The sequence below is a fragment of the Sorex fumeus genome, unplaced genomic scaffold, assembly GCF_029834395.1.
Source record: "Sorex fumeus unplaced genomic scaffold, SorFum_2.1 ptg000047l, whole genome shotgun sequence".
Taxonomy (NCBI): Eukaryota; Metazoa; Chordata; class Mammalia; order Eulipotyphla; family Soricidae; genus Sorex; species Sorex fumeus.
Genome location: NW_026606104.1, coordinates 48,874,248 through 48,891,420, shown reverse-complemented (window position 1 = coordinate 48,891,420; position 17,173 = coordinate 48,874,248). Strand labels below are relative to the sequence as shown.

The following is a 17,173-nucleotide window of genomic DNA, read 5'->3' as shown; positions in this document are numbered from 1 at the left end:
TTTTAGTGCCAGAAAATTTAAATTTCCCATGATATCAAATCTATCAAGGTTTCATTTTATCGTTTACCTCTATGCTGATGAAATAAATATTCCTTTGTGAATTTTTTACTACATTTCAGTTTCATTGTTTTTGCTTTAATACCTTTGGAATTTATTTTGATTTATTATTTGATATAGGAAACCTAACCATATTCTTTCAAATTCTGTTAATCAGTTGTCCTAACAGAATTTTCAAAATGCCAGATTTACATATATTACATTTTTATAAAGTTCAAGTAACTTTATCCATTTCGTCTCAATGTCTATTTATTCTTCTATGAGAATCCAAAAGGTTTAATTACTTTGATAATATAAGGATGTTTCATTCTATAATTTGAGCCATATTAAAAGTTCCTGTAGTCATTCTTTGTTTTCCATTTTTTGTTTGTTTGTTTGGGGAACCACGTTGGCAATGCCGGGGTGCTAGCTCTCTTCTAGCTCTCCGCTCAGGAAGCCATGCATTGTGGAGAATGAAATCTGGGCTTCACACATGTATTGCATGCACTCAGCTGTTTTGCTACCTCATTTGGAGCTTTTTGTTTTGATTCGGTTTGGCTTTTTGTTTGAGGGCTACACCATTCATGCTCATGGCTTATCCCTGGCTCTGTATTCAAGGATCACTCCTGGCAGATTTTTGGGTGCTGTGCATATGTGGTGCTGGGGATTGAACCCACATTGGTTATGTGGAAGGCAAGCACCTTATCTGCTGTACCATCTCTCTTGACCTTGGGGGCTTACTTTTAATTTTTATTGGACATGTTTGCTTACTTTTGCCTCCAAACAAATTTTAAAGTATTTGGAGGGTGGGGGAGTTAGAAAAATTGCATAAGGGTTTTTCATTTGAGATAAGGGATGGAGCTCAATGATAGAGTACCTGCCTCGCATGTGTGAAGCCCTAGGTTTAATCCCTGATGTGTGAAAAAAAAAAATTTCTTTTCATTGTGATTCCATTAAGCTTATATATAAATTTGGAATAGAACTCTCATTTTAATAATAGTCACTTTTCTTCCCATCCAGAAACATAGAATGTCTGTCTATTTGTTAATCTATAATTTTTATTTAAGTAGCTTTATTTTTTGTTAATAAGGCTTTATCCTAAGTACTCTATGGTGAATTTTGTAGTTAATACAGAGTCTTTTCCAGTTAGTTTTTTTATGTTAGAAGGCTGATATTTTATTATAATCAATTTATAAAAAGCTTTGGATCCTTCGTAATGGAGCTAACACTGCCAGTTGATTCTCCAGCCCCTATAAGCAAGAAGCAATTTCTTCTACAAATAAATTCATGGCCATTATTTTATCTCTTTCTTTTGGGGAGTTTTTCTTTCATTGTCTTCCATGGTTCTGATCTACTTCAGTTTATCAACATCAACATTTATATTTTAGTAAAAACAAACTAACAAAGACCCATGTCATTCCTTTAAACTTGGAAGAATCCCTTATCTAAATACTTGGAAGGTTCTCACCTCCTCTTTATTTGTGGTTTCACCCCTGCCTTTGCATTACTTGATGCCATATTCATGGTCCCCCTGGTTCTCCACCAGATGAGTGGTTTCGTGCTGTTTGTTTTGTATTTTATTGCTTCTACTTATAAGTTCTTCTGTGGAGTTGCCATTATTTCATAACGTTTCTCCCTTTTCCCCTCTACATTATTTAGTCCTTTCTCTTCTTTTTGCATGAAGAGCGTTCCTTGTACTTTTCTGTGTAATAAAAAGCGTGTGTCCAGCAATATATATTCACCTCTAAGCATAGCTTTGGCTTCATGCTGTAAATTCTGACACATCCTGTTTTCATCATCATCACTTTCCAAATAAGCCACAGTTGCGCAGTTTACTCTTTGTCCAAAAATTATTTAAGAATGACTCTTCTCTCCTCCCAAGGACTTGGATTCAGTCCTGGTTACATTTGAATATTTGTGTTGTGTTCTTTCTCATTCCCTGTAGTTAGAGCAATGTAGCCTATACCACTTATACTTTGGGGGGTTTTAATGAGGGCCTCTATGGAACCAGGAGCATTTTTTAAAATTTCCCAAGTATCTGAATTTGTTCTCTATAGGGTCAAGGGGTTACAAAGAGAAGAAAGAAACTCAGGCCCTACAATCACATGGCCCCAATTATCATCTTTTTTTTTTTGCCAGCTAAGTGCCAATGGGCACCGTACTTGACTTTCTGTGCCTCAGTTTCTTCTTCTGTAAAATGTACAAAGTCAAAGATCTACCTTTTAGAGTCTGTAGCACTGCACTGTAGCACAGTCCTCCCATTGTTCATCGATTTGCTCGAGCGGGCACCAGTAACGTCTCTCAACAAATTGTGAGACTTGTTGTTACTGTTTTTGGCTCACTCACTTTTACTATTCAAGTCAGCAATCAAATATCAGTGGATAGCAACCAAATGATTTTTCTATACCACCACCCCAAACATACATACTTAACTGAGGGTAAGTCAGAATAGGATGCATTTTTAAAAATGAAAGAAATATTGATTGAAGGGGAAAGACAAACTAAAATGAGAGAGAGAGGTAAATTTACAGAGAGCAAGATACCTCTACATTTAGAATTTGTAAGAAGACATACAAAGGTGAGAAGTAGAGGACCAATAAACCAGCGAGAGATAGGTAGGTGAGTAGGCAGGTGACAGATGGACAGGCAGAGGGATGACAGCAGCTAAAGGTTTCACTATCAATGAACTCTGATGATCTCTGATTCCTCCCTTGGACAAATATTCATGATAAGCCTGTGATGCTGAGGGAAGTGAATTTGTTTCCCTGCTCCTGAGGTGTGTCAGAAGAACAAAAGTAAGCTTTAAGACCCACTACTCAAACGTCTTCGTTTTGACATAGCTATGAATGGTCATGCAGTGTAGTGCATCTGCCATCCGCCTTCTCTTTCCTCGTTGTTTTCATTTGAGGGCTTTTTCTTTGTAGAGGGTGTTATATTTCCCATTTTACAAGTGAGCTGTTTGGTCTGAAGTCTGTCTTCTTGTTTTGTACTTTCTGAGTTTCCATTTGTTTTTAATTCTCATTCTTCACTTTTCTGCACATACCAGATTAATATCTCATCCAAGTTTAAAGTATATATTTGAAACTTCAAAATTAATGGTACGTGATTATTCAAAAGTTATGAATTTTTGCCCAAGATTTATGTTTCTGATTTGTTTTTACCTTTGTTTCCTCATCAGTAATAGTGATTAGGGTTTAACTGGCTCTTTCTTGCTCACAGATTTGAATCTCCAGACTTTTGTTCATTTTTTGAGTAAGCTTCACAGGCGTAGTACATTCTGTCACCGTGTGTGCATGCGAATGCCTTTTCCTTAACATAGCATACTGATGACAACTTGACTGTGAATTAAATTATGGGTCACAAACCTGTTCTTCAAAACCTCCATCAATTGTTTCACTTAATATTACAGATGAGTTGCAGTCTACCCTGAATCTTTGTCCTTGTAGACAACCCATCCTTTTCCTTCTAAATGTCATTCATATATTTTTACTTTATTTAAAAGAAAATTTAAAAACTCATTGGGGTGTATTGTAGTAGAAATCTTTTCGCCTTAACTAGATCTGGCATTTTCACGAACAGCTTCAGTCTGAACCTTGTCTTTCTTAAGCTTAGGAAAATTTTCTTCCCTAAAATAGCTCTTTCCCCTTCTGTTTTCTCTTGTCTTTTCTCTCTAGAATTTCTGATATATGCATATTGGCGTGTTTTTTTAAATTCATTCTCCTCTATGTCACGAAATCATTTCTCTCATTCTTTTAACCCCTTTATCGTTTTCTGTAGATTCTGGACGAATTTCCCAAATTTAATCTCCATTTTGTGGTGTTGAATCCAGCTGCCACACACTAGTTCTTCTCATCTCTTTGTTGTCTCGTGGAACCCAGGTGTTTTTTGGGGCCCATCTCCCTCCTCTGCTTCTCAAATGCAGCTTTACGTTTATTCTCATGTCCTCAATGATGAAAAACTTGAGGGGAGGTTGGCCTCTTCTCTGCGGTAGTTCACAGAAAGATGTTAGCTTTGATTTCCCAGCGTGAACTTTTCCCCTTGAGGGTGGAATCTTCCCTTGAGGGTGGAATAGCCTTTGTGCTTATTTATCCCTGGGGAGGGAGAACTGCATATGCCCCACACTGGACGTCAACATGAACACTGGGGTGATAGGGGTCCCATCGACAGAGGCCAGCCCAGAGATGGGAGGATGAAAAAGCTGAATTTCTTCTGTCAGTGCCCATTAGAGGAAGACCTTGTGCTGGCCGTGATAATGAAGAGAGACCTTTTATTTTCTTTCGTTTGGGGAACCAGATCTTAGCTGAAACAAGGACTCCAGAGCACACTCTGCCCCAGGAGTGTGAATCTGTGAATCTAAGCATGTTGTGCTAAACACAGTCCACACAGCCTAGCCAGTATCATTACATGGTGATACATAACTTTTGGGGATTCCAAAAGTGGCTGACTGGCTCCAATTGCAGTCCTCACCACAGTGGCCACACTGACAGATTTTCTCTCACCCCTGCTCCCTTCTGCCAGGAGAACTTCAGGCCTCCTCAGGGGTCCCTGAACCCAAGGAAGCCGAGGGGCATTCCTCTCTCCTCTCCTTCCCTGGGAAGCCAAGACAGAGGGACCTCACTACAAGGAACACAAAGACTCCAGATCATGCGTTCTTTTTCTTCTTTAATTATTATAGTTTTGGTCACAGGTTTACAATAACATTAACTCTACTCTTCTGAGTGTCCTAACCTGTGTACACGGCTTCTTTAGCTCATCACCACCACCAAACCCAGGACTCTTCACCCCTGACTTTCAGCTCCAACCTGCCTCAGTTGATGCTATGTTTGTTCTCATCCCTCCGTAACTCCTAAAGAGGAAGCTATGCCTTTATCTACTGAGGTAACTAATGACTTCTGGACCTCCCCAGATCCGTGGGCTCTTGCAGGCTTGCCCCAACCTGAGTATTATTGGTTGAGGAATAGGCCCTGCTTTGCCGGGACAGTGCCAGCTGTCTTACTCTTCTGAGTGTCCTAGCCATCAAGCCTGCCATGGCCCTGACCTTCCATCACTACCCCAGGGGATCTGGTCCCCTCAGATGACCCCCTCACCTACCTTCCCAAAAGCTGCTATCCTTCTCTTCAACCATCAGATCCATGTCATTTCTCCCCAGAAAACCCGGGTCACTTGAGCCAAGGTCACTCTCCCCACCTGTGGGGCTCAGCTCATCATTGGAAGTATCTCCTTTACAAGCAGCTCACATTCTCTTTCACAAGCTCTTGATCTTTGTTACTTGGGGGAGCTGAACTCTTGCCATGCCAACTTGCCACTGACCATGGGTCAAAGTAAGTCCATAGACACAAATTTGGGTAAATGCTAGTGTTCAGTGAAAAGGTGAGTCTTTTGTTTGTGGAAGTCCTGGGATGTGGAACCTTTTGCTGTGCAGGGGATTACGGGCTGTCCAATCCTGTGAGGCCTAGATCTGCTGGCCTGACAGCGGGACTCACTTTTCCTCCTCTCCCTGCCCCTTATCTCGGCAGGAGAATCGCTGCCCTTGGCCACCTCCAATCAAGTGCTAATTAAGTTCAGTGCCAAAGGCCCAGCACCAGCTCGAGGCTTCCACTTTGTCTACCAAGGTAGGCTGTGTGCAGACGTGAGTGGGGCTAGGGCGGCTCTGAGAACAAAGGTCACTTACTCCGATCCAGTCTGAGCCTGGATATTAGGGTATGTAAGGGGAGCTACCAGGGGCAGAAGTAGCTCCCTGGAATATGGTTGCATTTTATAAAGATGTTTATGTAGCCAACGGATAGCTCTTGGACACTCCCCCTTCATCCCCACGTGTTGTCCCCTGCAGCTGTGCCTCGAACAAGCGCCACACAATGCAGCTCCGTGCCTGAACCCCGCTACGGCAAGAGGCTGGGCAGCGACTTCTCTGTGGGGGCCATCGTCCGCTTTGAGTGCAACTCCGGCTATGGGCTACAAGGGTCCCCTGAAATTGAGTGCCTCCCCGTTCCTGGGGCCTTGGCCCAGTGGAATGTGTCAGCGCCCACCTGTGTGGGTGAGTGCCAGGGTAGCCAGGCAGGGCTGGGCAGGAGGGCTAACAGAGAACCCCTTTGCTATACTCTCTGCCTGTGAGTCTGACTTCAGCAGAGAATCCTGTTCTTGGGGAATCACTGGTCCAGTGAGTTGGAGAAAGGACTGGGCTGGGGCGGGGGGAGGGGAATCTGTCAAGGAAGGAGCTGGGGTCCAGGGCCCGGCAGTGTGGAGAAGAGTCGTGGGTGGAGACAGGACTGGGTCCTCTAGGGAGAAGTCGGCAGGAGGAGAAGTCAGCAGCAACTGGGGGGTTGTGGTGGGGGTCTGCAGGGGCTGGCTCCAGTGGTGGGCTTCTTACCAGTGCTGCTTCTCTCCCAGTGCCATGTGGTGGCAACCTCACGGAGCGCAGGGGCACCATCCTGTCACCCGGCTTCCCGGAGCCCTACCTCAACAGCCTCAACTGTGTGTGGAAGATCATGGTCCCTGAAGGTGCCGGCATCCAGGTAGGGATGAGGGGTACCTGGGGCAGGCAGGGCACCGGGAGGAACCTCATCATCTACTCTCTGCCTCTGGGGCCAAGTAACACAAGTGGACAGCACAGTTGGTGCTCCGGAAGCTTCCGAGGGCTGAGGGGAGAGAAGGGTAACCGGGGGAGGAGGAGGGCAGGTCCTGGCTCAGGCAGGAAGGAAACAGAGCAGTGGAGGAGGGCACATGGGTGGTTCTGTGACTGGAAGGGTTCTTTCCCAGAGATTGTGGGGAATAGCAGGCGGGACTCAGTAAGGGCAAAACAACATGACAAGCACTGCCGGGCAGGAGTGCACGAGGTGCATGCCTAGGAATCCCATCTGCATCTGAGCCCCCAGGTAGATTTTGGGCTTCATGGTAAGAACCAAGTGAAAGTAATGCCAGCACTAATGTAGTGGTGGGGAAAGAGGCCTGGAGGCTGTCACGGGCCCCCAGAGAAGCAGCAAGCAGGGACCGAGGTGGACAGGTCTGGTCAGAAGTGGGAAGTGGGTTGGCGTCTGGTGCCATCCACGCAGGAGAGTAAGGAAACCGGAGGTGAGCGCGAGAGGGGAAGAGAGCCTGCCCCGTGGCCTGGAGGTGTGAGCGCTGCGTAGAATTCCCACTGGCCCATAACCCACTGCACGTGTCTCCTGAGGGGGTCAGGAGCATCGAGGGGGCAGGGACTGTGTCTTGCTTCCCTAGGATGGGCCTGGGTGTGTGGAAGGGCATGAGGAGGTGCTCAGGGAAGGGACTGGCTTGGAAGGGAGGGCGAGTCCAGCCTCGCCCGCAACTCAGCCTCTGCCTTCTCAGATCCAAGTCATCAGCTTTGTCACCGAGCAGAACTGGGACTCCCTGGAGGTGTTCGATGGGGCGGACAACACTGTGACGATGCTGGGGAGTTTCTCAGGTGAGGGGCTCCCGGGGGCCGTTGCAGAGGGGGACTTTGTTATCATTGCCTTTGGGGACCTTTAGTTATTGTTGTTGCTGTGGGAATAAAGTTCACATTAAAAATTAAATGCACAAAAAAAGTTAAATGCACACCTCTTAAAAGTACAGTAGTTTGCGTATATTCTCAGTTTGATAACTGTCGGTGCTAGCTAACCCCACAATATTTTTATCTCTCCAAAAAAGAAACCCATGCCCACCTGTACTTCCTCCCTGTGCCCCTCTCATCTGTTGGCAACCTCTGGCATGCTCAAAATCCCCATGGAGTTGCTTTTCCAGAAAGTTCCATTTTATAAAATGGAACTCCATTTTATAAAATGGAACTCCACTCCAATTCACTTGGGCATATTTCTAGCAGTGGAACCCTTGAGTCCCCTGGTAGCTTTATCAAGCCTTAAAAAGCACCTGCCAGACTCCATTCCAGGGTGGGCTTCTGGCTGAGTGTGAGCATGAGCCCAACCACTGGGGACAATCATCTGGGTCTTTGGGTCCCAGAACTCCATGTTTTGGAGGCATAAGAAGGTGTCCTGGGGCCAGAGGGATGAACGTGCTTGCTTTGCATATGGCTGTCCTGGTTTCAGTCCCTGGAACTGCATAGGGTTCCCCCTGAATATCACCAGAAGTGAACCCAGAGCGCAGAGCCAAGAGCCAGGAGCACAGCAGGATACGATCTTAATACCACCACCAGCCCAAATAAAACAAAAACAAATAAACAAAATAAGAAGGAGCCCTATATCCCAGACACAGTGTCTTCACTGGCTGGCTTTTCCAGAAAGCTACTGAAGATGACTTGTCAGAGTCCTTTATTTGTTTCTTTGTTTATGTGTTGCCACACCTGGCAGTGCTCAGGGATTACTCCTGGTTCTGTGCTCAATGATCATTCCTGGTGAGGCCTGGGGATACATATGAGGTGCTGAGGATCAACCCTGGGTCAGCCACATGCAAAGCAAGTACACTACCTGCTGTATTCTTGCTCCAGTCCAAGTCAGAGTCCTTTTGAAGTTGGCTGGAAAAGGACTAAACTCACCGGGAAGTCCCTTTACTGTTGGCACAAAGTTCCGCCATTGCTCATTTTGTGGGGAGCTGTTTGAAGCCCCTCTGCTTACTTTGGCCAGTGGAGACCCTCTCTTTTGGGAGAGAAATGCTATTTGTCGTCTGGTTGGTTTGATAACTTGGACATTTGGAGACCTCAGGAGCAGCATGTCAGCAGGGATCAAAAGTGAGAGGAAGAGGAAGACCTCAGGGAGCGGGACAGGGTGGCCAAGCCTAAATGCTCCTGTGTCTTTGCCCAGGGACCACCGTGCCTGCCCTTCTGAACAGCACCTCTAACCAGCTCTACCTGCATTTCTACTCAGACATCAGTGTGTCCGCAGCTGGCTTCCACCTGGAATACAAAAGTGAGACTTCAGGGGGTCGCTTCACTGTGCAGGGGGTTGGGATGGGGCCTCACGGTGTGGTTCCACGGTGAGCAGAAATCATGCTGGCATGTGCCCCCTCCCTCCTACTTACGCCTCACCTCACACTCAGGGGAGGAAGCAAAGCTCCAAGCAGGTCCCAGTCTCAGATCTGCACAGCTCGTAAGTGGCATAACAGGGCTTTTGCCCCTGGGGTCTGTCACTAGAAACCTGTGTGCTTCAGGGTGCCACAGCAGGGACAAAGAGAGGGCCAGTCCCTGGCTCACTTCCTCCTCTAATTTGGGGATACCAGAAAATGGAGGTACTTTCCTTTACCCATACCCAACAAAGGCCTCCCCTAGCCCTGATTCTGTGATGCAGTGGCCTTCATGTTATTTCTGTCATTGGATGCTACATTCCTCTTCCAGCAGATTTCTCCTCAAAAGAAACAGGTGGCATGTGAGCCTTGAGGTTGCTGGGAAGATTATTCTCATCTGGGTACATCCTGCCCACACCCTCCCCACTAGGTTCAGGAAGCACTAAGCAGGCATTTGTACTTATTACACATTCATTCAGCAAGTGCTTGAGCATTTTGCCATCCACCTATGCTGGGTTTAGTTGGAATGGGTTAAGATCTAGTGCTCACAGAGTCCACAGACATGTGGACAGACTATCCTGCATCCTTGGAGATGTTTCCAGGAACAGCTCTAGGTGGTAGAGCGGTTCAAGGAGTGAATGCTCTGCTTCTTTCTATTTGGGACAGGGGGAGAAATGAATTTCAATAAAGAAACATCAAGTGCTAACAAAAATAGGTTTTGTGCCCTGCTGACAAAACCAAAAAGTACAAGACAGCTCCTGCATCCAAAGGCACAAAGTCTAGGGAGAGTCAAGGATGTGGGGAGGAAGTCTTTAGTGCATTCTGATGTCTTAATGAAATGAACGAGAGGGAAGCCAACCCTGGCCAGGTGAAGTCTCCCAAAAGGGAGGCGTGGTTCCGTTTGGAAAGAGAAGAGGTGTAGGAAGGCGTTGTTGACATGACCATAGCTTCAACAGCATAGACCTGTGCATATGTAGTTTCAGCATGTCCTAAAGACCCAGGAGGGTCAGCTCAGTATTAAATGTTCTGCCAGTGCACAACAATGCTTCATCCCACCAAGCTCATCTCCTAAAAGAACTCAAGTGTGCATCGGGCTGGACGTGAGGCAGCTCAAAGCAAAGAGCCTGATGGGGAGAAGGGGAGCAAGAAGAAGGGTTCCTGATGCCTGTTCCCCTCCCCTAGACTCTAAAGCTTCTCATGCCAGGTGGAGTGAAACATCCAGATCCCTGAAAATTCACATATTCCTTCTACCCTCATTTCTGTCATCTCTCCAATTTTATTTCCAAATTTAATCTGAGTCCTCAAATGTTCCCTAGAATCTTTTCTTTCCTCTCCCACAAAGATTAAGTTCTCTCTTCAATCCTTTTGTCATTCTGCTGCCTCATTCCCAGGGGAAAAGTTACTTGTGAATTTGTTGCTCTTGCTCCAGGGCACTAGTGGTCCCCGCCACACGCGGTCCCCTCTTGGTGGGGAGAGCAAGATGGAAACAGCTTCCCCCAGCAGTATTCAGAGACTGAAATTCCTAGGTGCCCAAACCCTAGAGTTGTATTTTTATTTCGCGGCTTATCTACAAAGAGAGTGCAGAGGGGCCGCATTAACTGCTCTGGTAGAGGCAAATGATGTTGAAGGGTACTGAAAAGTCAGATCTTCTGAGATGACTCACATTTAATGTTTATTTCATTGAACTGGAAATGTAACGATATGCTTTCAAAAGTAATAAATTGCATATGATAAAAAAATAAGTCTTCCTTTGTTGTAAGCACAGCTTAAATCAAATCAAGCTGTGCCGTGTAAAAGAAATTAGCAGGGTCCTAGCTCTCTTTCTTCTCACCTCTGCAGTCACTTTTCTTCCTGTACCATTCTTTTCTGTTTTGATCCTCGTCCACTCTTTTGTTCTTCTGTTCGTCCTTCTCCCATCACTGCTGTCCCAGTCAGCAGGTCTCGGGTCACTAAGTTGTGATCCCCCTCCGATGTCCCCCACACATTTTATTTGAAGTGCAGGGAGGACTTTGGGGAGAGAGACAGGATGACAGTCAGGAGGAGGCATTTCCTATTCAGTTTGATGATTGTTTTCATTTTGTCCTTGAGGTCTTTTGGTACACATAGATGTATTCTCATTTCCATGAAGTCTTCAGTTCTTCACTGCACATGGGTACAGGAGAGCTAGCCTGTGGGAGCTTTTCACAGTGGCAATGATCTAGAACTTGGGAGGTGTTTTATGCAGGTGCGTGCATTCATCAAAGCTCAGCAAAGCCACTTAGGATTTAAGTGTTTCCTTACAAGTAAATTTCCCTGGAGCGGGGTGTGGGGTATGTTGGTGGGTGGGGGGGGGGGGCGTTGTGTTGCATGAGATTAGCTCATGCACAGGTGGAACCTTGGCTCTGTATGTGGTGTAAGGATTCAACAGCTGCTGTCCAAGATGGAACAGGGAGTTGATGACCCAGCCTGACCAGTCCTTCCTATTCTTGCCTACAAACCCAGCCTCCCTGCAGGCATGGCATCTAGCTGGCTTCCCCAGGGAATCTGTATCTCCCAGAGACCACAAGGATCTTCCAGGAGAGCTTTCACTGTATGGCATCTACAAGGACTCTGACATGGCACCGAGGCTGCCCTCTCCCAATTTCTCTCCATGGAGATGAGCAGAGTCAGACCAGACCACAGAGTCGTAGGTCCAACCCATCTGGCCCCCCAGTCTCTCGACTACCTCCATTAGAGAATAAAGAACATTTGGGTGTAGGTGGAAACCTTAGCTTACAGCCTGCCATGGCCTTATTATCCTTCGCCTTTGTCCTTGGCTTCATGGACACGTCAGGTCTTCCCTATGGATATACAGGGATTGATTTGCTGTCTCCACACCAAATCTAGGTTTTTCTGTGGGAATTTGTGCCCATACCCATAGATGGGCTCCAATGGGGACAGATGTGAAACCCATGGTCAGAAGTGATTGCAGCCTCCCCCTTAGCTGTGGAAGTCAACCAGAAAGGAATTCAGAGAGGAGGGAAGGTCAAGAAAGCAGGGCTGGGCCAGGTCTAGGCTTAAGGAGCCACAGGTCCTGGTCTCCACTTAGGCCAACCTGGGCAGTCTGTGCTGGCTTTGAATCCCAGCCTGCTGGTGTACGAGGCACATCCCCACCCCTTAGCTTGTGTCCTTACCTGTGCATTGTTTAGACCAGCTTCAATGGAATGAGATGGTGTGGGACACACCTGCCCCAGTCTGGCACAGGAAAGTTCTTAGCAAGCACTACTCTAAGGCTGATAGTGTGTGTATGGGGCAGGGGCAGGGGCAGGGGGGGAGGGAGGAGGAGGAGGAGGAGGAGGAGGAGGAGGAGGAGGAGGAGGAGGAGGAGGAGGAGGAGAATTAGGATGGATCCCCTCCTTAAGCATTGGGCAGATGCTGGGTCTACAAGAACTGAGTGATATAGATGGAAAGTCAAGAGTAAAGGAACCTTTGAGAGCCTGTAGTGGTGACCCTGAGATAGGCCTGGGCCAAGCTCACAAAGGTCCTGGAATGAGTTAGACTCCATAAAATGGTCCAGTTGCTGAGCAAAGAGACACAGGATCCAGGAGAAACTCAGAACATGAGTGCCCCTGAGTGCAGGATGGACTGGCCAAGCCTGGGTTTGGAATGGAGACAGGCTGGCTACCAGGGGTCCGGCAGTGGTGAGTGAGGTCAGAGGTATTTCTGCAAGATAGTCTGTCCATGAGAGGGGCTATCATAAGCTGCCCCTTCCCGTTGCCCAAGCTGCTTTCCTCTGCTCTATGTCCCAGTGCCTTCACCTTCAGGAACTGTCTACTGAGGGCACACGAGAGGGCGGTGTGGAGTCTAGGACAGGCTGAGCAGAACAAGAGCATGAGAGAGAGGTCTGGGGCCTTAGAGGCTGGTAGGGGCAGCTCAGAGTTCTCCTGCAGGGCCAGGGCAGAGAGGCAGCTCCACGCCTCCCCTTTCCCATCCCAGAAGCTGAGCCTCTGTGGAGTCTGATTTCTTCTGTGCAGTGGGCCAGGCTGGCAGGGCTGGGCAGCACCAGCCTAGGGGCTGAGGGGAGAGAGTGCACACACAGTGGACACCCATCTCTGTACAGCCAGCTTCCTTCCACCTGCGGGGCTTCTCCATTCCCCTGTCAGTCTGACTGTCGTCTGTCTGCCTCGTACAGCTGTGGGCCTGAGCAGCTGTCCTGAGCCTGCCGTGCCCAGTAACGGGGTGAAGACTGGTGAGCGCTACCTGGTGAACGATGTCGTCTCCTTCCACTGTGAGCCCGGATACGCCCTCCAGGTATGTCTTCACCCCCCCCCCCCCCCCCCACACACACACACATGTAGGACAGCACCCAGCCTGCTTTGCCTGTCACAGAGCCGGCACCACCGAAGAGCAGGGAGCAGCACCCCTATCCTCCCGGGGACCATCGTCCCCTCCCAAAGCTGTCCATGCACAAGACAGACTTTACTGAGCCGTCGTTTGGCTCCAGCCAGCCTCCAATGTGTTCCCGCAAAGTTTCGGACTGATGAGACTTTTGAAAACCTTAATTTTCCTTCGAAGGCCAGGAGGGAGTCTAGTAATTACCACAGTCTCCCAAGGAGCCCTCGGTAATGAGTTCTGTGGTTGTCGCTGTTGGTGATCATCCTCACTTAGACCCTTTCTCCCACGGAGGGGCTGCGTGGCTTTGTGTGTTTTGTTCTCCATACGAGAGCCCAAACAAGCCCCTGTCGTGGGTGGTGTGTCGCCTGGTGCCCCCAAACGGCAGCCAGTCCTTCCCGGCTCCTGATTTCCCCAGGGCCACGCTCACATCTCCTGCATGCCCGGGACCGTGCGGCGCTGGAACTACCCTCCCCCGCTCTGCATAGGTAAGAGAAACCGGCTTATTCGGTCACATCCCCCTCCTTCCTGGGAGAGATCCAAGCTCTGTAATGTGCCTGGGGAACCCAGTTCCAGTGACTAGGCCATTAATGCTGGGTCTGTTCAAGGGAAGCTCTGAGACTGGTGTCTAGATGCTGGAACCCTCCACCCACATTGTCGGGACTTTGGGTGAACTTCAGTCACCACATGAAACTTGAAAATGTGGCTACTCTCGGGGCTGGAGAGATGGTACAGAGGGCGGAGCATTTGCTTTGCATGCAGCAACCCAGGCTTGTTCCTGGCACCCCTGATGATGGTTCCCCCAAGCTCCACCAGGAGTGATCCCTGAGTATAGAGCCATGACTAAGCCCTGAGCAACACCCAGTGTGAAACAAAAAGCCAAAAAAAAGAAAAAGAAAATGTAGCTACTTTCATTCCAATCATCAAAACCTCCAAATGGAACTTGTCATTGCTTCAGACTTTTCGCATGACAGACAGATATGGGACAGACAGAAAAAAGTCCAGTGAAAGAGAAATGTGGGGGTTAGAGGTAGGTCAAGGACTAACCTGGATCCACTTTCTTATTCTGGGCTGAGCAATGGTGCAGCTTCAGTAGAATCAAGAAAACTCACGACTCAAAACCCAGAAGATTTCATTCCTTGGTGGTTTATAGAAAAAACAATGAAGAAATGAAACTTTTTGCCTGTGACACCAATTAATGGCTGGAGCGATAGCACAGCGGGTAGGGCGTCTGCCTTGCACGCAGCCAACATAGCCGACCCGAGTTCGATTCCTGCGCCCCTCTCGGAGAGCCCGGCAAGCTCCCGAGAGTATTCGATATGCCAGACACAGTAACAACAAAGTCTCCAATGGAGACGTTACTGGGCCCGCTCGAGCAAATCGATGATCAACGGGAGGGCCTTTACTTTACTTTTTACTTTACCAATTAATGGTTACCAAAAAGGAAGAAGGAAGAGAGGAACCAGATGGGACAGGGACATCCCTGTTAACTGTTATGTGAAGCCCACATAACATACAATGTTACAGGGCAGTGTCCCTTTGACAATAGAAAATAAATTCAGTGATTCAAATAAGCAAAGAAGAGAAGCACATCTCTGCCTTCAAGAGCCTCTGGTCAGGCTGCAACAGGGAAAAGGAATTGCTGCTCCTCACAGCCCCTGTTCTAGGAAGTCTTGCTCCCTCACTTTGCAAATGACAAGACTAAGCAAGGCTTGCACCTCATAAAGGAGATGGAAATCTAGGTTTTTCTGTGGCCCAGCTATCAGTTCCAGAGGGCGTGTCACCAAGCCCAATGACATTTCCTTCTGTGATTTCCCTGAGGGTAAGGCCTGGCCTTCTACTGAGCAGTGAGAAATGTGCCTGCCAACCCAGGGACTCCTACACACACACACACACACACACATACACACACACACTATGTGTTGCTCCCTCCTGGCCTAGAAAACCTATCTCAGCCACTTCCTGGGGACATGCAGTCTTTCCTGCCATGGTCACATCCCAACCTGTGACATGGGTACTCTTGTAAGCTCCACTTGACAGAGAGAGAGAGAGATGGAGGTTTGAAGGTGTTCAGGCCCTGACCAAAGATTCATAGGAAACAGAGTCAGTCATCATGCCCCAGGGTATTCCTATTCCCTGGCCACTATGACCCTGTCTACTGTCCAACTGGCCTCTGTGGCTTGAGTCATTCTCTCCCCAGAAGGTGGACGTCTGTCCAGATGCATTCTTTACAGGTCCCTCCCTCCTGCTCCTAATGAAACGTGGGTGAAAAGAACCGACATCAGCTCACCAGACAGTAGCTGTGTGCCTCCTCCCTAGATGTCTTGACGTCACCTTGACTGGGACATGCAATGCCTAGGCCCCTCAGGGAAGCTCCTCAGGAATGCTGATCAGTCAGGATGGCGGAGAGTGGCCTGATGTCTGGGCTCTCAGGGTAGACTACCAACTGGGCTCCCCAGAGAGTTTCTATCTGTAAAGGGCCTATCATGACATATCACACTCAGCAGGGACAGTGAAGGGAGGGAGGTCTGGGGGCTAGAAAAGGAAGCAGCCCTGATTCTTTCCGAGCAGCCCCTCTGGCTGCACATTCTCACAAATAATAAAACCAGCTGTTGGAGGGCATTCCCATACGGAGGGTGGCCCCACGTGGAGGGTGGTCCCATGCAGAGGGTGTTCCCATGTGGAAGGTGGTCCCATGTGGAGTGTAGTCCTGTATGGAGAACAGATGCATGTGGAGGGTTGTCCCATATGAAGAACAGTCACATGTGGAGGGTGGTCCCATATGGAGGGTGGTTCTCTGTGGACGGTATTCCTATACAGAGGAGAGAGACCCCTTTCCTTTCTGCATTTACAGTCTTGGTTTCACCCACTTGGGAAGGTCTGTAAGGGGAGGAACGAGAGGTGCCTCCCGGTACTCACAGGGGCTTTCCAGAGGGAAAGGCTAAGAACAGCCCTCTCAGGGATGCTCCAAGTGTAAGCCTGGCCATGTTTTCACCTCAACACTGTCTTAACTCTCTGTCTGATCTCATCGCCACAGCACAATGTGGGGGAGCAGTGGAAGAGATGGAGGGGGTGATCCTGAGTCCTGGCTTCCCAGGAAACTACCCCAGCAACATGGACTGCTCCTGGAAAATCGCCTTGCCTGTGGGCTTCGGTGAGTCTGTCTGCCGGGCTTTAAAGCACTGGCTGCCCCACACAGCCTGGACCATGGGTCCATGGCCTCACTTGCTTCCCACCTGCTCACTTCTGGTACAGTGGTGAGCATCAGTTCAAAATGTGTAGAGTGGAGCATGCTTTGAGAATAATAAAACATAGGCGGAAATCTGAGTAGTGATTATTGAGTAGCAAGCTAAAATTGAGAAATAAAAAATGACTCAGGGACAGTTAAAAAGAAAGCCATCTATTTTTACGGAGCCTGGACCTCAAATTGTGCTTTTAACTCCACTATCCAATTTCTCATCCTAATTAAATGGAGCCAAGGTCAGTATGAAATTGAGTTTGCGTTCCTCATAAGCACATTTTAACTGGCCTCAGCGATTGGGAGATAGTTTTTCTGTACGGAGATGGAGTATGCTAGGCACGAGGGTTGGCGGATGTGGAGGACGTGGCTCTGGGTACAAATTTTAATTGCCGATGATTCATGTGCTGTGCCCCAGGAATATAATTTATGCCCAAATGTCTCTCGGTTGAAGAGAAAAGGGTTTTCATTGATGTGGGACTCATGGGCTGGAAGGAAGGTCGTCCTGTCCCAGTCCTGCTCTGCTTTTCTGGAGAAAGTCATCTCAATGTGCTTCTTCCCACTGGGACCCCATCTCACCACCTCTGAGCTCAGGGATGA

At 48.1% G+C, this 17,173-nt stretch overlaps 1 protein-coding gene across 1 annotated transcript in view; it reads left to right on the top strand.

The window, feature by feature from the left end:
• Positions 1-17,173, top strand: part of CSMD2 (CUB and Sushi multiple domains 2) — a 628,049-nt gene that overhangs the window by 498,309 nt on the left and 112,567 nt on the right. Inside the window, exons 33-40 of the mRNA XM_056122939.1 lie at positions 5,553-5,648; positions 5,867-6,070; positions 6,424-6,548; positions 7,360-7,456; positions 8,787-8,891; positions 13,136-13,254; positions 13,754-13,823; positions 16,373-16,489. Coding sequence (XP_055978914.1) covers positions 5,553-5,648; positions 5,867-6,070; positions 6,424-6,548; positions 7,360-7,456; positions 8,787-8,891; positions 13,136-13,254; positions 13,754-13,823; positions 16,373-16,489 — 933 coding nt within the window. The remainder of the gene's footprint in view (positions 1-5,552; positions 5,649-5,866; positions 6,071-6,423; positions 6,549-7,359; positions 7,457-8,786; positions 8,892-13,135; positions 13,255-13,753; positions 13,824-16,372; positions 16,490-17,173) is intronic.